Raw genomic sequence first — 22,783 nt, 5'->3', positions numbered from 1 at the left:
GGTTACGTTTGTGTGTTTGGGTTGGTATTTGGGCACTCACAAAGCTCTGATACCAAGTGAAGATAGAGAAGCCGATAGAATATGTTTTTAAACTGAGGTAAACAAACTCTTAATCTGATAATTAATAAGGCTGAGTACATGCAGAGTATTTATGCAGATAACTACTAGAAACTGGGCCTAAAAACCAGCAACATAACTTCTGCAATATCTCCACTATACCTACACTCCTGATAACACTGAAAGAAACTACTAACCACGTCCACGTAACTGTAGGGCTGATACTTACATTTCTTAATGCATGAATACAAATAAAATAAAACTGAATAAGTTTAAATTATATTCCAACAATATGGCTCAAGCCGATCCTCCTTCTGATCTCTCTATAGATCTTGTTACAAATACGGATTCAATGAGCATTGGATCTAAAGTTGAAGTTTATCAGAAGTATCATCATTATCTGTATCTTATCAAATATCTTTTATCTTTAAAAAATTAGAAAGTGATTGATATGTTGGTAGCTATGAATGTATAGAAATTGATAATGACTGAGTTATACATTTACATAATATAACGAGAATACACGAGTATTTTGTAACCTAGAAAACATCAAGATTTCTTGAGAAAGTGCGGTAACTGTTTTGATAAATAAATGTATAAAAATTATTATGAGAACATGCTCAATATTATAGTACCAGAGAAAAAGATCAAATTAAAGAATTTAGCAACAAAAAGAAAAGAAAACGGAAAAAGAAACTGCCACAAAGTATATGAAGATATCTAAAAAGATAAATCTAGATCCATTGGATAGATTTTTTCCTAATTCATACTTATAGTATACCTTTACCTAACACTATAAAACAATCCTACAAAACAAGTACTACATGGAGAGTAATGATACAACTCTCTTGCTAATTGCTATTAGAGCTGGCGCACTGTGTAAAGACCTTTGGAGGGCGACTTAATTTTTGCTCCAAGACGGATGCTGTACGTAATATTATTTTATTATTATTATTATTGGATCGAAAAATCATCAATAAATTAAAATAATCTTCAAATATAAATTTCAGAATAATTTAATAATATATATACAAAATTGGAAAACAATTATGAATTAGGTTTGTATTATACTTCTTCTTTCCTATTTTAACTGATTAATGTCTGATATTTTAGTTACACATTTTAAAATTTTAAAAAATATTACGGAAAAAAAATTGTTTAAAATTTTAAACAATTTTTTTTGACAGTATGCACCCTAAAGTTTGAAAAGCGCTTCGTTTTGTACCCTTTTGACCACTCTCCGTTTATGCAGGATTCACATTTTGCACCATAATATGCGGGATTCACATTTTGCACCCCACAGTTTGCACTTTGCACCCCAAATCTGTTAATATTTTTTTATGAGTATTTTTTTTTCATGAGTATTTTCTTTTTTCTACACACAGGACTTTCTTTTTTTCTTTTCCTAAGAATTGAGTGAGAGATAGATGATGGAGAAGTGTATTCATTACCATAAAAGGTTAAGTGAAATTTGAAAGAAGACCTCTAGAGCACTACCCATTCATTCTATTAAACATTTATGCTAAGATCATGTATACAAATTTAACTATGTATTACAAGGTCGGTTCGCATTGCTGGCGGTAAGATTAATATAGTGAACCTTTCCTTACCACAACGGGTGAAGAGTGACAGTCTACCTACTAGTTTCTGCTAATCTAAAACCACCTCAATCATGCAATGCACTTTCTCCTTGCTTAGGTATACTACGTCGTTCCTAGCAGTTATTTTAGTCTGTGTCGTGTTCATGCATTTATTCGGATTCATTAACACATAAAATGTTCTATTTTAACTTGGGGTAACTAAGAAAAAATACTCAAGAAAAAAAATTTAATAAATGTGGGGTGCAAAGTGTAAACCCAACATCTGTTAACTTTAACGGTCAATTAAACGGAGAGTGGTTAAAGGAGTGCAAAGCGAAGCGCTTTTCAAACTTTAGAGTGCATACTGTCAAAAAAAATTGTTTGAGACCAAATCAAAAAAACGCCTAAACATAAGAGAAGAGGTGCAAAGTGTTAATCGCTCAAAAATTAACTATATTTAAGTGAGATATTTTTAACATCTTATATACGAGTAACAGAGCATCAAACTGGGACGAGGGGTATAAAACCTTAAAAAACTATTAAAGTTGTTCTTTTGCTTTGTATGATTGAGTAAAAAGAAAACTATTAAAGTTCTTCTTTTGCAAAATTAAAAAAACCTGCTGTAAAATAGAAAAAGGTCTGTAAAAATTCTGTAGTGCCCCTCCCCTCGGACTTAGTTTCCCCTGTCACTTCAGCGAATACGCCAATACCTGCAAAGCCCGTCTAGTTCCCCTTATTTATACTCCATTTCCACTGGGCACCTCAATTTCAAATCTCTCTCTCGATCGACAAGAAGCAAAACACACTCAAAAACTAACTCTCTCTCTCTCTCTCTCTCGTCTACAGTAAAAGCTGCAGCTGCGATTTCTTGCTGAGGTAAGCATTGCATAAAATACAGTGATATAGTGTCATTGATGCATAGTCATACATGGACACTTGCTAAATTCTCACCTGTATATTCCATCTTATAAGTTTCACTCTGCCAAATACTTGTCAAGTTATACTCAGTTTTGTACATTCACATATCTTGCACAATTCACATTTTATGTCTCCGCTGCCATCCAAAAATATGTCTAATTATTTATACTGTGAATCGTTTCGAAATCCTGGTTCCGTCACTCCACCCATTTTTGGCTTTCTTTGAGCAAGAAGTTGCCCGTTCCTAGTACTCTTTCGAATTGCATGTTCATACGTGTCTGTGGACTGTGGGTTCTGTTTTTTCTTTCTCTGTCAACAATCTCATAGATAAGCATTTCAATGTTTTCTGAAGTTGAAGATTTAAAGTAAACCAAATATGAACACAAGTAAAAAAGGGTTGGCAGTAGTTCTGTACAACATTAAAGTATATTTTGTGTCTGTTTAAAACTGTATTGGGATCCCCACACTGTATTCAACATTTCAATTTTCAACTGCTACCTTTGTTTTTACACACATGTTGCTTCACCAAATCTTGAATGTATTTTAGTGATTTTTAGTCTCATTACTTCAGTTTAAAACTTCTTGATTATTGTATAGGGCTTATCAATACAAATATAGTGTAGGATTTTGCCCTTGTTTGTTATGAGTGTCTTATTTTAAGGACCTTATTTTGTGCTTAAAGTAATTAAGACCTACTTATATGCATAAAACATCATCGGGAAAAGTCAAACCTAGAAGAGTACTAATACTATTTGAAATTCTGAAGGAATTTGTCGAAACTCAATACAAACATGTTCACACACAATCTGTGAGCACAGACATACATAATTTGCCTGCCGGTGTCGAGGTTTGAATTCTTGTTTGGTGTATATACTCTGCATTTTGTAATTTCATAGTTTTTAAAGTTGTATTACGTTCTTCTAAAAATAAAATATTAATACATGCAAATTTGTTATAAGATTGATTAATAATGTTGTAGGACACTCTTTATGTCAAAAATGGATGAAAAATGTGATAATAATGTATGGAAGCAATCAAATAAAAACAGCAGCAGCAGCAGCACTTGTTCCAAGCCTTCTTGGTTGCTTCTCTCCGTGGCTGGTACGTTTTTCTTTCCTCTTTTTGCACTATCTCTATTTCATTCTTCTTTTGTTCTTTCTCAAAATTTGCCCCTTTGTATTCTTTCTATGGTACTTATGGTTATAATTTGTCACAAATCTATATATTTAAGTTTAGCGGGTTTTGCTAAAGATTTTAAAATGTTCATCGAGATTAATGTGAGTTGCAACGGTATGCGTTAACAGAAGTTGTGAAGTAAATGATCCGTGCCAGTATTTAAGTTTCCAGCATTAGATTTAAAACAATGTACTACAATATCCCACCAAGAGGCTAGAAACCTTTTTTTTAAAATCAAATATTGTATACTTACGCTTCTTGTCTTTGGCTTCTGATAAGTGATGCGAGAGGGATGCCATGTGACCACGAGGTTATTGGTGGGGCAAGAACGGTTAAGTTTTACTTGTAACTCTAATCTTGATTCTTATTTTCACTCATATGTAATCTACTTTTAAAATTTTGACATCCCTTTTCTTTAGGAAAAAGGTGTTCTCTTTTAACACCTATGGGAAAATGTATGCAAGAAATTGACCAATTTGTCGGCAGAGTGGAACAAAGATAAAAGTTAAAAACTTTAATAGCCACTTTATAATTTTTTATACTCCAAAGAATATATCTACAATCTACCATTCAATTAATAATTTGATTGGCCCATGTTGTGCTGGATCCACAAACTTTTGGCCCTATATATGGGAAAAGATTTCAAATTGCCAGAATTTGAGGATTTAATTGAAGGGTCACTCTCTGTTCACAGTATATGATCTATAAATATGATGATGAAAAGGCCTATACAGCAAAAGCTGTAACCATCTTCTACATTGATGTTCATATTTGTCTTTCTACTTTGAGTTATGTGTTTTTCAAAATTTGAATACTGCACTATTATGAAGTTATTGCTGAAAGGGATGTTTGTGTTATTGGATTTTATGTCTCACCTAATACTGTGACAGTGACTTGTCTAGATCTGTGATTATGATTTTTGGCTGCCCTTTTATCTTTAGTAAAAGAAGAACAATTATGAACTTTAGGTACATGCAGTAAAATTGCCAATTTGCTGAAATTTATTGTTCCTCTGATTCCAAATGTTTCTTTCTTATCTCGATGATATATAAAATCAAACAAAACATCCTCACTCGGAAGTAGGGTACAGAGAGTGTGTCTCATATGACCTTCTTCCCTGCTTCGAGGAGTATAGAGACGTTACAACCATATGATGTATTAGGACTAGTAAAATATTATCATTCAGACTGATAGCATAAGGATTTACATATTTTCGATTATTAATTTAGGGTACCAGGAATAATATTTGTATGTTTACATATTTTCAAAGTAGAAGTGCCTAAATGATTGATATATTCTTAAGATTAGTAGTTATGAAAAATTGTCACTGTACATTAATCTGTTTTAAATTCAATGTTATTCTATATCTGGAGACCGGAGTTAGTAGGATTTGCACTGTTGTTTGATTACAGAACTAAAATTTACTTATGATGTCAATGTATATTATGGTAATTGCAGACTTGGACAATAGGATGAAAATGGTGTCTTCAAACGCTAACAAAGAGGAAGCCAAGGGGGACAGTTTTGCAGAACAAGCTGCAACGTATTACGAGAAGCGCCCTCAGCTATTGGCTCTGCTCCATGACCTCCACAATGGTTATCTCACCTTAACTGATCGTTACTGCCAAACGCTTGCTAAGCATAAGCATCGACATTCTTCATCAGCATCTTCAATTCCAAGCATTCAATTGAATTCTGATGAAGAAATTTTTTGTGGTAGTGAAGTTGACAATGAGTATGGTGAGAGCTCTTTGTCATTCCAAGCTCCAATTTTGACCCCATGCAAGAGTCATCAAGTTGTTATGGATGCTGACCTGATAATTGCTGACCTTGTGAATAAGAACGTGGAATATGAGGTCACTGTTAATGAGCTGGATGGAGAAGAGAACAAGTGGAAGGAGTTTTCAAGAAAAATAGAGCTCCAGAAAAGCTTGCTGGAAGTTTTGGAATCAGAGAGGCTGGTTTTATTAAATGAGAATGCTAGGTTAGGATACAGAGTAGGTACACTGGTGGAAGAGAACAAAGGGTTGTCTGCTGAGTCTTTGTTCATGAAGAGAAAGGCCGGTGAGCTTGCACGTTGTGTATTGAAGATGAGAGATGACTATAGAGTGTGTATGCTTAGCCGAAAAATTGAGAACCTGCAAGCTCAAATATATAGTTTGGAAAAGAGGAACAAGGAGTACTATGAGCAACTTGTTAAACAAGAAGAGGAGAAGAAGACTAAGATCACTATGAAGAAGATAATGAAACACAATGCTGGAGAAGCAACATTGGAGGATTTCTTTCAAGTAGAAGAGGAGGAGGAGGAGGAGGAGGAGGCTGATGGTGATCCCAAACCGCGATGGCAGCGCAGTGGTGGCAATGTAAGAGGGAGTGGCAGGAGGGTTTCCAAGATTTGGGATAGGATGAAGAACATTGACATGCTTCTATGTGGTCCACACTACAACGCGTCTAGTTGCTGATATAGGAGTTCCTCTTAATTTAATTAGCTGACTTGATGAAGATGATATTACTGTTGCCACTGCATTTTACGCTTTGTTTTTAATTGCAATGATACGATTCTACAATATGCTAAAAAGAAAACTGTATACAAATTGTAAGCCAAATTTGCTATGTATCAGCCTGTGGCATTGATGCTACAAGTTATTTAATAGCATTATGACATCATATATTTTCCATTCTTCACAGTCGTGGATATCAACTGATCTAAACTTGGTGACTATAGAGGGAGCTTTAGTCGAGTTTGCATATACTCTTCCTCCCCTGCATAGCCAAAACTTCAGCATTGCATGATCACTGAATTCCCATAGCTCCAGTTTTCTGGTATGATACTTTTTTTTACTCTGTTTGCAAAGTCATTGTTGAAATGTCGTCAAAGAGAAACCACCAATGTTTTTTAAACATTCAATAAACCTTCAGAAAAATTTAATGCTTAATATATGTAGTAAGATCACCTGCCCTTTTGTGTTCCTGTTTAGCTAGGTGTTAGTCCAGGGTTAAGACGGATTTTAAGCCAGTCGTTGCCATTGCTCCCTTGCTCTTTCATAATATCCCTTGCTGAATCTGCTGCAGCATCACTACACCCACTTAGTTCAATCCACTCAAGTGTGCATATATTACCAAAGTCTTCCGGAATCTCCATCAGATATGAGCATCGCCACACCTGCAAGCGCTGAAGCACTGGAAAGTGATTACGAGAAGCTGTCCAAGTCACAATATCCAATTCATCAAGTCTTAGAAATTTAAGATGAGGGAATGCTTCCGGTCTTGTTTCCCAGTCATTACCCACGAAGGCATGAAATTTTAACTTGAGAACTTCAAGATTAGGTATCATTTCAAAGGCCCAAGCTTCCTTCCAACCCAAATAAGTATTTGATAAAGAAAGACTTTTAAGAGTTTCAGGAAATAGAAATGAATCGCTTAGTCTGGCGACTTTGCACAAAGGAATTGTATTTAACAACTTCAATGTTGTGAGTTGCTTTAAATGGCAGATATCTGGAAACTTCAAATCCCCGCTGGCTGTTGTCATTGGTCCACAAAGACCAAGCTTCTGCAAGTTATAAGTTCTAGCTAACATATGTCGACATGACCTAGTAGGGCTCACAAGTGACATGGTCTGCAAGTGCTCCAGCAAGCTAGAATTATCATCAACAGAAGAGAAATTCACGAGATTTACCCCTGATTTTATACAAAAATGCTTCAAGTGTTTCATCTTCCACGTATTGTTTGGAACAACTATGTGCATTCTTGATGACATAATAAGTGTCTGGAGTTCTTTAAGGTGGGATATAGATTCGGGAGGGTTACCAGTCCTAAACTGAAGTTCTAAATACCTCAATTGTACTAGTTGCAACAACTCGGTTGGAAATACTAACAATTCTATAGATGAAAGATCCAGAGTTCTCATAAGTTTGGAGGTATCACATGTAATTGATACATCCACGTGATTTGATTGTGAGACTTCAGAAAGTATAGCAAGAACAGTTTGATGCATTGGTAGTGCAGAGACGAAGATGGGATTTTTTAGAGGAATTTGTTGAACAGCGAGGACATGTATAAGAATGTTTATTGTACTTGTAGATATCAGGTGAAAAATTCTCTTCCTCAGCTTTTCTTAAGCACAAATCATGCAAGAGGTCATGGATACGACATGTTTTAATTGAACCATTAGACCCTTTCTTACCCGCAACAACAAGACTTCTACTTACAAGATCCATAAGGTAGTGCTCAGCAACATCCTCTAAGCTCTTTCTTGTGCTGTCAGGAAGTATAAATCCCTCTGTAATCCATAACCAAATGATGTCATGATCTTCTGGAAATGCTCCAAAAGAGAGAAAAAGAGGCCTTAAGTGTTGAGGCAAGTGGTTATAACTTAATGCCAGTGTATCCATGTATTGTTTTTCATCAGATAAAATATATGAACTTACACTTTCTGCAACCTGCTCCCACCAATCTACCTGATATTTGTTTTTGAGTATTCCAGCAATAACAACAATTGCCAGAGGCAAGCCACGACATTTACTTGAAATACTCTTTCCAATCAAGCTCAAATTACCAGAAAATATCCCCCATATGAAAGCTTTCCTTCTCAACAAATCAAAACTTTCCTCTTCAGTTAGGAACCTCAAGCACAGTGGATTCCCTTCGGGTTGGGCATGCAATGCAACATCTTTGAGCCGGGTGGTCATCATTATCTTACTTCCATTGTTGTCATCTGGAAAACATCTTTTAAAATCATCCCAAGCCTCATTGCTCCAAATATCATCAATTACAATAAGATATCTCCGTCCCATCAAAGCTCTATATAAGTGATGGGCTACCACATTATCATCCATCTCACAGATATCATCAGTAATGTCACTAACAGACCTTAATATAGAAAGCAACAAATCCTTCTTCCGATAGACCTGAGAACAGGTGACCCATGCTCGAATATAGAAGTAATGCATAACGTAAGGATCATTATAAAGTCTTGTAGCTAATGTGGTCTTACCAAGTCCAGCCATTCCTACAACGGAAATAACTTCTAGCTTTTTCTTTGTGATTGAAGCAAGTTGTTGGAGTAAACCACTAGCCTCCGACTTGAATCCAATGAACACTTCTTGAAATTTCATGTCCCCATCCGGATTCATATATGGACCGAAAGTGAAATTCAAATCCTTATCTTGAAGGGAAAGATCCAATGAAGAATCTTGCATGAAGGCTTTGTAAATCACCTGAACTTCAAAAGCTAGTCGCATTCCAATAAGGGTGAGATCAGGAGGATCAATTAAGTTGGAAAACTCACCGCTTGTTCCCAGATTCTTACTATCAAGTATCCTCCTGACAAGAATATGGAGTGTTGTATCAACTAACAACTCAGACAAATTATCCTGACATTTCATTGGACGCGTTTGGAATGCCATGTAGATGGAGGTGAGCTTTATAGAATAAAAAGAAATCTGAGATCTTTCTACAGAAAGCCATTTAGGATATTCAAGAAGCCTGTTCACCTGCTGGATCATATCATGAAACAGAAGATCTACTTGGAATGCCATGGATGATATGTATATTTGTGGAACAAAGTAGATTGATACGTATTCAAATTAGTGCCTGATACGCTCTCCTCTTCTAGTAGGAGTATTATCTTTCTGGCCGATATGAACTTATTGTTTACCTGCAATAAATGAATAAATTCAGGCAACCAAAACTCGAGTTGTAAAACTTAATGGATCTTGGAAAGAAAGAATACTGATCCAAGACTTGTTAATAGAGTGTAGCATGTGAATGACTGGACGATACATGTTGTTGCTGTAGTTTATTGACCAAATCTGCTTATTAATTAACAGTTCAGTGGCTAAACATCAGTTAAAAATTTCATAAGATGTCAGTATCTGAGTAGCACACCTCTGAACAAGAATCCAAGCTCTGTAGTATTTTATGTACTCCCAAATATATTTTGAAAAATATGTAGATTTCAACCCTCTTAAATGTATCGTGTAGGAAACGCAACCCAAATATTATTTAATTTGAAGAGAGTCCAAGTCATTGGACCACATACATGGCAAGAAATATGACAAGTTGCAGAAGTTAGTAGCCCAAAAGTAGTATCACTAATTTTCTCACTCTCTGATTCAACTCCAATATGGACCATGGAGCGCTGGCCATTTCTTGTTCCAGCTTTGCACAAAGGAATAGTATTATACAACTTCAATGTCTCGATGTGCATCAAAAGACCTGGATCAAGAAATTTTAAGAGCTTATTGCAATTCGCACCCCTAGATTTCGGCCCAAAAACACTTTAGTATGCAAATTTTAGATAATCGTACTTCGCCACCCACCGGTATTTTGTGCGCGGCAATATGCACCCCTTCCGTCAATCTCCGTTAAATTATTCATATTTAACGTTACTTTAGCGGGGGTAAAACGGGAAATCAAGCTTTTATCTGCCCTCTTCTCCATTTTACTTTATATAAGCCCTATCTCATGTTCATTGACCCTAATTTACTGGAATATTACACGCTGCAACAATGTGGTTGATGATGAAGGGAGAATAAAGAGGATATTGGTGTATCAAGTGATTCGATAACATTTTCTGTGGGTGATACCCAACGGAGTTTGTTTTCTATATTTGTTGTATACCTGTAATTTTTATGTGAATTATGAAGAGATTTAAAACCACACTAACTACCACTGGGCTAATTTAATACAACTAGTGCTTGATGATTAAATCTTGTATGTATTTAATTAAATGTTTTGATGCAAAAGACTAAAGTTAGTCTTTAATAAAGCTTTCTCTCATGCCGCAGTTCAGTTTTGATGGTCTGTAGACTTTCAAGTTGACATCGTTGACCATCAAGGTAATGCTTCACTTGAAGCTGCAATTTTGAAACTTGATTATTTTCTGTGAATCATATTGAACACTTTGTGTCACTTCCAAATGGAGGATGACAATGGCCTTGAGCTTCGGTTGGGTCTATCTTCTGGTAAATCATCTGCCACCCCAAGGTCTAGAAACGACTGCTCTTCAGAGACCAGGATAGAAGAAGTTGACAAAGGTAGCAAAATAATCGATGATTTTAGAAACTTCCTTCATGCTGGAACACAGAGTCTAATTAAGCCATTAATAATGGGTTTGTATTTTAATTTTTTTAAATGCCACAATTGCCCTTAATTTTTTAACGGAACCGTTAAATTTTGACGGAAGGGGTGCATATTGCCGCGCACAAAATAACAGCGGATGGCGACGTGCAATTATCTAAAGCTTGCATACTAAAGTGTTTTGGGGCCGAAGTACAGGGGTGCGAATTGCAATAAGCTCAAATTTTAAATCTCCACACTTTGTGTCAATTATGGCTCAATGCTCCACGAAGACCTAGCTTCTTCAAATTACGATTTCTGGTTAGGACGTTTGGACATGGCCTAGTAGTACTTACTGACGACAGGGTCTGCATGTTTTCTGATATATAACCTAGGCTCTTCTTCATCATTAGAGAAGTCCACAAGATTTTTCCTGATTTAAGACAAAGGTGCCTCAAGCGTTTTATCTTACACGTACCATTTGGAACAAAACCATATTCATCCTCGATGACATGATAAGTGTTTGAAGTTTTTTAAGGCAGGATAGTTTTTCTGGAGGGTTGCCTGACCTAAATCGAAGTTCTGAGTACCTCAAGTGTACTAGTTGCAGTATAAATATGAACAATTCTATGGATGATATATCCAAAACCCTAATGAGTGTGGAGGTATCCCATACAGTTGATATATCCTTGAAATTGGGTTGGGAGTCGATGTAATAGCAGGGCCATGATTGGTGCTGAAGAAAATTTTGAATTTTTTAGGAGTATTTGTTAAATATCGAGGACCTGAATAGCTGAACTACTATCCTCAGCCCGTGCCCAACAATCTATTTCTATTTCGAAGTTGTTTTTAAGTAGCCCAACTATTACAACAATTGCAAGAGGCAAACAATCAAAAGAGTCAAGTGCAAAGTTTATTTGACAAAACAATCAATAGACATGATTGTGGGAATGACATACAGCTAATATTACATTATCTTTTACAAACAATATAGCAATTTTTACACCTTATCTTAGCTATTCACACTTTGTATACTTCCAGCAATTGCAGGTTATATTTCTCAAATTTACTCCCTGCTACCTTATGCTCCCCAGAACCTATAATTCAGACAAAGGCGACAACTAAAATTCCGAGTTATCTTTGGCACTAGCTTTTCAATCAACTTCTAAAAATCAATTTATGTTCCAAATATCTGAAAATGGATTTGATTATATATCAGTGGCATTATTCATTACAGTGCTAGTACTACAAGAAAACTGTTAATAGACATCATAGGTCAGACATCGGTCAGATTTGCCGCCGATGTTAAAAATGTTTTTAACATCACCCCTTCTAGAGGCGATGTCTTTAGCAATTTAAGACATCAATGAAATTTAAACCGATGTCTAAAATATCATTAAAAAATTTCAAAACACACGGCCATCCCTCTCTCCCCTCCTTAGTCAAAAAAACCCCGCCTTAAAACCAAATATTCCCCCGCCTTAGAACATTTTAGGCTTCCCTCCTTCTCTTCAGACATATTTAACATAAAATTAAAATCAAAAAACTAAACTAATAACTAAAATAACATTTCTTACAAACTCTCTCACTCGACTCTCTCTCTCTCACTCGACCTCTCTCTCTCGACCATCTCTCTCTGATCTCTCGACCATCTCTCTCACTCAGCCCACCCACTCACCACAGCTAGCTCACCACCCACTCAGCCCGCTCACCACCGCTCACCACCGTTCCGCTCAACAGTACTGCTCACTCATCACTGCCGCTCCGCTCACCACCACTCATCACCTATCTCCGGTGTTCTCTACTCTCTACTCAGCTTGGTAAGCTTGAATCGAAGTGGGTACGTCTTCTCTCACACATATCTTGTTTAAATCGAAACCCTAATTTGTATATTTGGGGTTTTGTTCAAATCGAAACCCAAATTTTGTAAATTTGGGGTTTTTTCAAATCGAAACCCTATTAACTTCTCTGCCTTTGTATATTTTGCAGGACCTTTCTTCAGGAATTAAATTTTCAGGTATTAATTTAAATTTGGGGTTTGTGTGTTGAAATTTTAATTGGGGTTTGTGTGTTGAAATTTTTAGTCGCCTTGTGTGTTGATTTGAAATAATGTGTTTAGTTGTTTCCATTTGATGTTTTACGCTGCATACACGTTGGTATATTTATCCAAATTTATATACTCCCACCACACAATCAAATTTAGTTTATATATGTGCATCTCCTTGTATATCTGCTGGACTCTAGTCAATATTGTGGATATAATTTTAATTAGAATGAAGTTGGGTGATGATAAGATTAGGTTTATGGGCTGATGTGTTATTAAACCGTTCATTAGCATGCAGGATGATGCTCTTTCCGTTCCAGTACTTTAGTATTTTAATTCTCTGTATTATATTCAATCTTCTTTGCTAATATATATAGAGATATTTTATTAGAGAGACAATATAGTTGTCAATTATCTATACAAATGTCTTAAGAGCAACTGTAAACAAGCTATGAAATTCTATGCTATTGTATTGTTTAATTGCCCTGCTTTGGGTTTATTAGCTGGTTGATGATATATTATATGTTTGACTGTATATTTAATCTTGTTAGCAAGATTTGATGATTTTTCTTTTTATGTTTACAGTGTTGACCCGAGGCAGCAAGACTATACTAATTCAGAGGTTGGAACAAGCTTGGACTAATTAATTCAGAGGTAATCCCACGTTCCCTTTCTTACCTCTGACTTGTTCATTTTATGCTCAAACTATGATCATTATTTGTATGCATGTTTCATATAGTTTAAATTTTCAAAATATTTTAGATGATTTAAGTTATATTTAAGTATGCCTATATATGCGAATCATGCATCTGATTATGCATTTTGTATGCTTCTAATTGTGCATACGCATGGTTTGAATTTCATATTACATAAGCCTATAATTGTGATAGAGAATAGACATCCATTATGCATCTTTGTATGCTTATGATTATACATTTTATTTGAATTTCATCTTATTTGTATGCATGTATGTGGTCTGATCTGAGTAATTAAATTTATATTGATTAAACATGTAATATTAGTTTCTTTAGTCGTGTATGAAATGCCCTGATTTTGAATAGTTTTAAGACATATCGAAGATAATTAACCTATAAAACTCTTATAGGCCATGATATAGATAAATAACTAATGACTATGGTAATACTAAATTTTTTATTGACATACCAGGTGCTTTGAAATGGATAAGTCGTGGATAAAAGCTGATAGGGATTCCTTACAGTATGAAATAGGTGTTGAAAATTTCTTGATATTTGCCGAGGATAATGCAAAAAACCCAAAAAAAATTCGTTGTCCTTGTGCACGCTGCGTTGACTTCAAAAAATTCCCGGTAGATATAATCAGAGGTCATCTGTATGATTCGGGTTTTAGTTTAGGATATTTTGAATGGATTTGGCATGGTGAAGAGGTTTGTAACAGTACTAAGTTAGCTGTTGGTAGTAGTTGCCCTCCTCCAAAGCCCACACCACCAACAGAAACCTACAACGTATGCGACGCAGCCTATAGTAAGGACGATTACAATAATGATGAGTCTGAAGACTTCAAGAGGTTTGTTGCAGATGCAGAACAACCTCTATTTGAGGGAAGTGAGTGCACTAAACTAGAAACAGTCTTGAAATTACATAATTGGAAGGTTAGGTTTGGGGTTAGTGATAAGGCTTTTACTGATCTTCTTGAGTCTGTTGGGTCATTTCTTCCGAAAGACAATGTGCTTCCGTCTAATATGTACGAGGCCAAGAAAACCTTGACTGATTTAGGACTTGAGTATGTAAAATTCCACGCTTGTCCAAATGATTGCGTATTGTATAGGGGTCCACTCCTTGAGTCTTCTTCTGAGTGTCCAAATTGCCATTTGTCTCGCTGGAAAATTGGGAAAGATGGTAAAATTAGGGTAAATGTGCCGGCTAAGGTTATGTGGTATTTTCCTATAATCCCCAGGTTTAAACGAATGTTTAAATCTACTTCTACTGCCAAATTAATGGATTGGCATTCAGTGAATCGGTCTAATGATGGGAAGATGCGCCACCCCTCTGATTCTCCTTCATGGAGAAATATAGATTATAGGTGGCCTGATTTTGGTAGTGAGCCAAGACACTTACGGTTGGGATTAGCGGCTGATGGTATAAATCCGCACAATAACGGATTAAACAACCGGTATACTTGCTGGCCAGTTATGTTAGTAACATATAATCTTCCTCCATGGTTATGCATGAAGAGGAAGTTTATGATGTTAACAACATTAATTTCTGGCCCGCATGAACCAGGTAATAATATTGACGTATATCTCGAGCCGCTAATTGATGATTTAAAAAAATTGTGGGAGGAAGGTGAACCAAACGTGTACGATGCGCATACTGATTCTTTTTTCACTCTAAAGGCAGTTCTGATGTGGACAGTAAATGACTTCCCGGGGTATGCCAACTTGTCGGGATGCATTAATAAGGGTTATAAAGCTTGTCCAATTTGTGGTGATCAGACTGTAGCTAAGTATTTAAACCATAGTAGGAAAATGTCCTACCAAGGCCACTGTCGTTACTTAGATAAATATCATCCCTATAGGAGGCTTAGGACAGCTTTCAATGGAGAACAGGAATTAGGTATTGCGCCTGAACCACTTACCGGAGAAGAAGTTTTGGCGCAGCAACAACTTCTTAAATTTAGTTTTGGAAAGGGGGGGAAGTCGAAAAAGGTCGAATCTGCATGGAAAAAACAATCAATTTTTTTTGAGTTAGAGTATTGGAAGTATCACCATGTTCGACATTGTTTAGATGTCATGCACGTCGAGAAGAACGTGTGTGATAATATAATTGGGACACTTCTCAATTTGAAATTCAAGACGAAAGACAGCCTTGCATCGCGTCTTGATTTGGTTGAGATGGGACTAAGGCCTGATTTAGCTCCTGAAATAGGTGAAAAAAAGACATACTTACCTCCTGCCCCTTTTACCTTGTCCAAGAAAGAAAAAAAAACAATGCTGTCCTCATTGTACAACATGAAACTTCCATACGGGCACGCTTCAAATATCAGAAACTGTGTATCAATGATTGATCAGAAATTGTATGGCCTTAAGTCACATGACTGCCATATTCTCCTCCAGCAGCTACTACCGGTTTCTATTCGATCAGTGCTTCCGAAAAATGTTAGGGTCTCTATAATAAGATTGTGTTTTTTCTTCAACAGTTTGTGCAACAAAGTTGTCGATGTGTCAAAGTTGAATAAACTACAATCAGATGTTATTTTGACCTTGTGTGAGTTGGAGAAAATTTTCCCGCCATCATTTTTCGATGTTATGATACATCTGTCAGTCCACTTAGTAAGAGAATTGAGATTATGTGGACCAGTTTTTTACAGATGAATGTATCCATTTGAACGTTTCAATAAAATATTGAAGGGTTATGTAAGAAACCGATTCTATCCGGAAGGTTGTATAGCTGAAGGTTATCTGAAAGAAGAATCTATAGAATTTTGCACCGAGTTCTTTAGCGGGAGTAGCAGGACAGCAGGGCTTCAAAAAGATGAAAAAGTTTCTGGTCCAGTAGGTGGTGCAACAATGAAGTCAGTTCCAGAAAAAGAAAGAAGTGAGGCGCATCTTGCAGTCCTCCTCAATAATACTGAAGTGGAACCATATGCTAGGTTGGTCAATTTTTTACATGTACACATATTATAGTTCTATTTCATGTGGTAGAGTCTTAGCTAACCTAACTAATTAACCTAACTACTTAAATCAGGTTGCATAAACAATATTTGGAAGGCATATATCAAGGGAATAAGAAGAGTGTGCAGTGGCTATTGGGAGAGCACAATCGACAATTTGCCGATTGGTTTGAACAAAAAGTTTGTTTGCAATCTTCTCCTTTTTATTTGTATTTTCTGCAAGTCATGCCTTTAATTTCAATGAGCTTATATGCAATAAAACTTGTAGGTCAGTACAGAAATGAGGGAAAATTCTGGAGACGTTTCTGAAACAATACGATGGTTGGCTGGAAAACCTTCATATTCAGTCTTGACTTATGAAAGTTATGTTGTTGACGGGGTCCGTTACCACACAAAAGACCGAGATAATGCAAGGGTAGTTCAGAATAGTGGGGTGTCGTTGGTTGCCAGGACAGTCCAAGTGTCTAGTGCTAAGGATATAAATCCTATAGAGAGCGAACTAACATTTTATGGGGTTATCAAAGAAATATGGGAGTTAGACTACCACGCATTCAAGGCCCCTTTGTTTTTATGTACATGGGCTTCAAATGACAGAGGTGTCAAGTCTGATGAGCTTGGTTTCACGCTTATGAACTTCAATCGGTCTGGTCACAAAAAGGACAAATATGTCTCAGTGGACCAAGTCAACCAAGTTTTTTATGTAGAGGATCCAAGTGATAAAAACTGGTCTGTTGTGCTATCATCGGCAACTAGAGACTACCATGATGTGTACAATGAAGATGCTCCAGAACACAACTCCTGGAACCCTCCCCCATTCTGTTCTCAGATCCCTACATGTGACCCTCATGATTCCGATGATGCACGTGTTAGTAATAAAAGAGAAAATGTTGAAGGGATTTGGTTGAAAAGTCCATAGATGTCTAGCTAAATTTCAATGAGAATTTTGCATATTTTGAAAAATTTGCAAGTGTATCAATGATTATTTTGTAGAATTTTGCATATTTTGCAAGTGTATCAATGATTATTTTGTAGCAGTTTGCATATTTTTCCATGATTACTTTGTAGCATTTTGCATATTTTCCATGATTTGTTTTGTAACATTTTGCATATTTTTCATGATTATTTGTACTTGTTCTAATTGGTCAGATATGTTAAGTTTTTTTCAGATCAAAGCAAGACGAGAGAATGGCACCTAAGCAAAAGAAATCAAAAAAGGGAGGAAGTAAGAAAGTAAGTAGTGAAGGCACTGCACAGCTGGCTATTGAGGCAGAAAATCAACCAGCCAACTCAGAACCTCAACCAGCCGACAATGAACAACCAACTGACACAGCTACAAGAAAGTCGGGTGGGAAGCGCGGTGTCTGTGCAATGTACAAAGTGATAGTCAAGAAAGCTAAAGGGAAAAAGTTTAAAGTGACAACCAATGAATGGGGAATTCCATGTGGGGAAACTAGGGCCCGTTTGCAGTCCTATATTGGTATGTTGGCAAGGACTACAATTCCAATCGACATTCCTTCTTGGCCAACTGTCGATCCTGAATTAAAATCCAAGCTGTGGCTAGATCTTCAGGTACTTGAAGAATTTTCCAAGAAACTGTCTATTTAGAAATTAATATAACTGAACAATTTTCCTAATATATGTTACCTTGTGTGTTTTTCAGTCTACCTTCAAAGTAAAATCATATACTCAGCATCTGGTCCTAAAGTCAGCCGGCACCAAATGGCGACAATTTAAGGCTGATTTGACGAGGAAATATGTGATGCCTTTTCTTGGAGACAAGAAGAAACTGAGTAAGCCCCCAAGGGGCTATGGCTATGTTAGTAAGTCAACCTGGAGAAGGTTTGTGAAACAGAGGACTGATCCTAAGTGGATGGTATGGTTCAGTTTCATATAATTCTGTCATTTGTTGATTTTATAGTAACTGGATTGTATGACATGTTCTTTTATATTCTTTTGTTTAGGATATTCATCAAACACAGAGCGAAATAACCTCTAAGAGAAAGTATCATCACCGATTGTCGAGAAAAGGTTACATCGGTTTAAAAGAGGATGAAGTAAGTTTGATTTTAATTGTGTCTGATTCTAAAAATAATTGCTATTATTGCTGAATATAACTGTCTAGATGTCTAAATTTATTCCAAAAGTAAATGTCTAAAAATTATTAAAATGTCTAAAAATAACTTAAATGTGTGAGTAAGTTTTGTTTTAATATTGTTGTACTTTTAATAGATAAAAAAAGGAAGGCTAGAGCCGGGAGAAGAACCAGATAGGGCAATATTTTGGAAAAAAGCTCGTAAAAGAAGAAATGGCCAAGAAGTCAAAGTGGTCGAGAAAGATTTGTCAACTGTATGCGATAAGATTGTAAGTCTCTTATAATATTAAAAGTTATGAATAATTGCCTATTTTATACGATAAGATTATTTCCGGTTTTCTCATAAATTTCATGTCAACAGGATGAATTGTTGGAAAAAAAGGTGAAGGGTGAAATACAATTCGAATGTGGTGAAGATGTGTTGACCACAGCTTTAGGGAGTAATGAACATTCTGGCAGGGTTAGGGCAGTTGGAGGATACGTCACTCCAAAAAGATATTTTAATTTGCCGAATAAAATTCGAATCACAAAGGCCGAGTTGATGGCCCGTGATCGGCAAAGGGATGAACAGTTTGAGAAAAAAACAAGTGCTCTTGAGGCAGAGATTGCTCTATTGAAGACGATGATTATGAATTCTGGAAGTACTCTTAATTCCCCAATGTGGTCTGAAAAAGCAATGCCCCAAGAGGAGCTAGATAAGCCTGCTGCAGCTAAGGACCTTGACAATGAAATGATGGAAAAGACACATTCGGCACCTGAAAAAGTTGATGATGAAGAATGCGTTATTACAGATGCCCCCCGTAGGCCTTCACCTCCTCAAGATTCGGTAAATTAATCTAATTTCATACATTTCAGTTTTTTTTTTTTGGATACTTCTATGATTTTCATTTGGTCATTTAAATATTGTAGGGCCTGAGATCTTGTGAGCTATCCATCGAGACGATAGAGAATAAAGTTGCATTTGGTATGATGTATCCTCGCGAGGATAATTTGAGTAATTCAATGCATGGAGTTACTATACCAGATGGACACCAATGTGTCTCTGTTGATGGCCTGATACAACCAGATGCGGTGCTCCCCCCTGAGATAGGTGGTGATTTGGTGACAATTCGCGATGCACTTGGCTGTTTTTTCGCATGGCCTGACGAGTTAATATCCTACACAACTGCTGTGGTGAGAATTTAAATTTAAAATTTTCATTTGAGGATATTATGCTATTATAATGTCTACTTCATATTTTTTCTGCTTTATTGTCTCCAGATCCAGAGAAAAGAAAGGTCTCGAGCAAGTGCAGAAAAAACCCGCAAGAATGATGAGTTGGAAAAATTGAAGGCACAATTCAATCGAGTAAAGCCAAGTGCAAAAGTCCCAAAGGGCTTTAATTTATTGTACAAACATGCAGCAACTTGGATGAAAACAACAGGGGTCTCGATTAAGATTAAATGCGAGAAAGAGGTGTTTGGCGTTCAAAAGATAATATATGTGCTGCATGAGAATGTTGTGTCGTTGTTGGAGTATAAAATGCTTGGGCAAGCTGTAATTGCCTCGTACATGGCATAAGTTCCTTTATTCAATATGACATGAATGTGAGCAGTGTCAGTAATTTATCAATTGTCTCGGCTAGTTTATTTATTTGTGTGTGTACTTTTTCGGTAGGCACTTGCATGCTGAGATCAGTGAGCACCTGGAACTTGTGGAAACTTTTGCTTTTGTTGATCCAGCAAGCTCATTTTTCGTAAATTCTGAATTTGAAGATTACATTCTCAATCGGTTTAGAGAGGGTAACCCAGATCGACTATTCTTTTTGCCGCATAATAAGAAGTAAGTTATGTTCTCTTCAAAATTTCAATTTTTTAAATGACAAAAATACAAAGACTTATATATTATGTGCCAAAACTATCTTGGCCTGGTCTGTTTTTTGTGAACAGCATGCATTGGATTTTGTCCATTATTTGGGAAGGCGAAATATATATTTTGAATCCACTCCCTCACCCGACACAGTTTCCAGAACTGGAGGAATGCATTAGCAAGGTAAAATATATATTTTGCGCATGATTTATTTTGCACATGATTTATTATTCAAAAATGCAAGTACAGAGTATTGAACTGAGATTGATGGGAAACTAAAAAAATAAAATCTTCTGACAATTTAATCACAATTTATGTTTATATGCAGGGCATTGAAAAAATTTAATGTAGAAACTGGTAGGGGCGGCAACAAGATAGGCAAGGCAAAGTTTCTCAGTGTAAGTACTATTATACTGAATTTTGAGTACATAGTTATAGTTGATATATATTGCTTATTTATATAACATGTCTAATGTTTCTTCAATTTACGGGATAGGGATCTCCCAAGCAACCTGGTGGCCATGAGTGCGCCTATGTAGTAATGCGGTATATGAAAGAGATAATCAATGACACAAAATTGACATTTGCTAAAAAGGTATTATTTTATGCTACCTTATCTGCTATGTGTCTTGTATACTTTCTATACTTTCTTTTTGTAATTTATTGATTTTGCTTGTACCTTATTGTAGTGGTTGCCCAAGTCTCGAGCTTCTTACACTGAGGACGAGCTAAATGAAATACGTCTTGAGGCACTCCACTTCATCCAAGATCACGTCTGATGACTTTGCATATTCTGATCTTTAATTTGTGGTAAACTGCTAATGTAGTGGACTAGTTGGACAGTTTGGTATATATGGTCATTTTGTTTGGTTGTACTGGATAAGTAGCTAGTGTTCTGGTATGGTCATTTTGTATGGTAGCTAGCTAGTGTTTTGGTATGAGTTTCCGGATGGATTGAATTGCTAGCTAGTAAGTATGTGGTTTGCTTTTGGGGATAAGTTGTCATTTTGGACTAAGTTGGATATTGCTGGTTGGATATTGCTGATTGGAGATATTGCTGGTTGGTTATTGAATGGTTGGTTTTGTTGGATATATATATATATATATATGGTTGGTTATTGTTTTTTGGCAAGTTTTATTTTTTGTTTATGCAATGTAAGACATCACTTATATTTTAAACAAATGTTAAAGAACAATATAAGACATCAAATATATTTCAAACAACGATGTTAAAAACTTAAAAGACATCAAATATATTTCAACAATAGATGTTGAAGAAATTTAAGACATCGGTTATATTTCGATGTTAAAAACATAAAAGACATCATTTTTATACTGTAAAAACCGATGTCTAAACTTCATATTCACATCACACTCAGGACATGTTTCGATGTCTATGTGGCAAAATACATGGCTCCTTGTATGTTTAATATCATGTAGTAAGACTAATTTGATTATAAACTAATTAACCTATCAACATGTTTTGTAAATAATGGCTGCATGGACATCATCAAAAATGTTAAAAGATGTCTAAACCTCACTTTGACATCACACTCAGGAAAGGTTCTGATGTCTATGTGGAAAAATACATGGCTCCTTATATGTTTAATATCATGTAGTAAGACTATTTGATTATAAACTAATTTACCTATCAACATGTTTTGTAAATAATGGCTGCATGGACATCATCAAAAATGTTAAAAGATGTCTAAACCTCACTTTGACATCACACTCAGGAAAGGTTTTGATGTCTATGTGGAAAAATACAAGGCTCCTTATATGTTTAATATCATGTCGTAAGACTAATTTGATTATAAACTCATTTACCTCTCAACATGTTTTGTAAATAATGGTTGCATGGACATCATGAAAAATGGTAGGGGTGATGTCTAAATATATTTCAGACATCGGTTTTTGACCGATGTCTATATATAGACATCACCGACAAAGACATCGGTCCTGAAAGAACATAGACATCGGTTAAAAACCGATGTCTATTGACTGTTTTCTTGTAGTTTTTCTGGAGGGTTGCCTGACCTAAATCAAAGTTCTGAGTACCTCAAGTGTACTAGTTGCAGTATAAATACGAACAATTCTATGGATGATATATCCAAAACCCTAATGAGTGTGGAGGTATCCCATACAGTTGATATATCCTTGAAATTGGGTTGGGAGTCGATGTAATAGCAGGGCCATGATTGGTGCTGAAGAAAATTTTGGGGCCGTTTGGGTGAGCTTAAAATAAGTGCTTATTGCTTAAAATAAATAAGCGGAGTAGAAGTTAGAAGCAAGATAAGACTTATAAGTGATCAAAGTGTTTGGGAAATAAGTAGAAGTCCTGAAACAAAAGCTAGCATT

General features: G+C 36.0%; 3 protein-coding genes across 5 annotated transcripts; 2 read left to right on the top strand and 1 right to left on the bottom strand.

The window, feature by feature from the left end:
* The first annotated feature begins 2,295 nt into the window (after positions 1-2,295).
* LOC108212339 (kinase-interacting family protein) lies at positions 2,296-6,364 on the top strand. 3 transcript variants are annotated; one of them, XM_064088760.1, is made up of 4 exons: positions 2,498-2,513; positions 3,322-3,402; positions 3,535-3,656; positions 5,190-6,361. In XM_064088760.1, the coding sequence occupies exons 3-4, from the start codon at positions 3,545-3,547 to the stop codon at positions 6,191-6,193; spliced, it is 1,116 nt and encodes a 371-aa protein (XP_063944830.1). In that variant the 5' UTR covers positions 2,498-2,513; positions 3,322-3,402; positions 3,535-3,544; the 3' UTR covers positions 6,194-6,361. The 3 variants fall into 3 exon arrangements, with proteins under 3 accessions (XP_017239558.2, XP_063944830.1, XP_063944831.1); XM_017384069.2 differs by lacking the exon at positions 3,322-3,402 and having other exon boundaries at positions 2,296-2,513; positions 5,190-6,359; XM_064088761.1 differs by lacking the exons at positions 2,498-2,513; positions 3,322-3,402; positions 3,535-3,656 and adding an exon at positions 3,663-4,062 and having other exon boundaries at positions 5,190-6,364.
* Positions 6,365-6,705: 341 nt separating this feature from the next.
* On the bottom strand, positions 6,706-9,268 carry LOC108212338 (putative late blight resistance protein homolog R1B-16). Its single transcript, XM_064089840.1, has 2 exons — positions 7,915-9,268; positions 6,706-7,844 (listed from the first exon to the last, which is right to left on the bottom strand). The coding sequence occupies exons 1-2, from the start codon at positions 9,266-9,268 to the stop codon at positions 6,706-6,708; spliced, it is 2,493 nt and encodes an 830-aa protein (XP_063945910.1).
* Positions 9,269-10,650: 1,382 nt separating this feature from the next.
* Positions 10,651-17,401, top strand: LOC108214066 (uncharacterized). The gene is made up of 6 exons (XM_064089839.1): positions 10,651-10,768; positions 13,420-13,456; positions 14,002-15,976; positions 16,223-16,464; positions 16,560-16,665; positions 16,754-17,401. Exons 1-6 carry the CDS (start codon positions 10,651-10,653, stop codon positions 17,399-17,401), a joined length of 3,126 nt encoding a protein of 1,041 aa, XP_063945909.1.
* The last annotated feature ends 5,382 nt before the right edge of the window (positions 17,402-22,783 follow it).

The sequence above is a fragment of the Daucus carota genome, chromosome 3 (assembly GCF_001625215.2).
Source record: "Daucus carota subsp. sativus chromosome 3, DH1 v3.0, whole genome shotgun sequence".
NCBI lineage: Eukaryota > Viridiplantae > Streptophyta > Magnoliopsida > Apiales > Apiaceae > Daucus > Daucus carota.
Note: the sequence above shows the minus strand (reverse complement) of the source record. Positions and strands in the feature narration are given on the sequence as shown.

Excerpts from the sequence above, each read along its gene's own strand:
- LOC108212339 (XM_064088760.1), top strand. The coding sequence starts at position 3,545 with ATGTCAAAAATGGATGAAAAATGTGATAATAATGTATGGAAGCAATCA. Across the intron at positions 3,657-5,189 it reads GTTGCTTCTCTCCGTGGCTG|ACTTGGACAATAGGATGAAA; the intron begins GTACGTTTTTCT and ends TGGTAATTGCAG.
- LOC108212338 (XM_064089840.1), bottom strand. The coding sequence starts at position 9,268 with ATGGCATTCCAAGTAGATCTTCTGTTTCATGATATGATCCAGCAGGTG. Across the intron at positions 7,845-7,914 it reads TAGAAGTCTTGTTGTTGCGG|AAAAGCTGAGGAAGAGAATT; the intron begins GTAAGAAAGGGT and ends TTTGTGCTTAAG.
- LOC108214066 (XM_064089839.1), top strand. The coding sequence starts at position 10,651 with ATGGAGGATGACAATGGCCTTGAGCTTCGGTTGGGTCTATCTTCTGGT. Across the intron at positions 13,457-14,001 it reads AAGACTATACTAATTCAGAG|GTGCTTTGAAATGGATAAGT; the intron begins GTTGGAACAAGC and ends TTGACATACCAG. Across the intron at positions 15,977-16,222 it reads TGCTTCCGAAAAATGTTAGG|GGTTATGTAAGAAACCGATT; the intron begins GTCTCTATAATA and ends AAAATATTGAAG.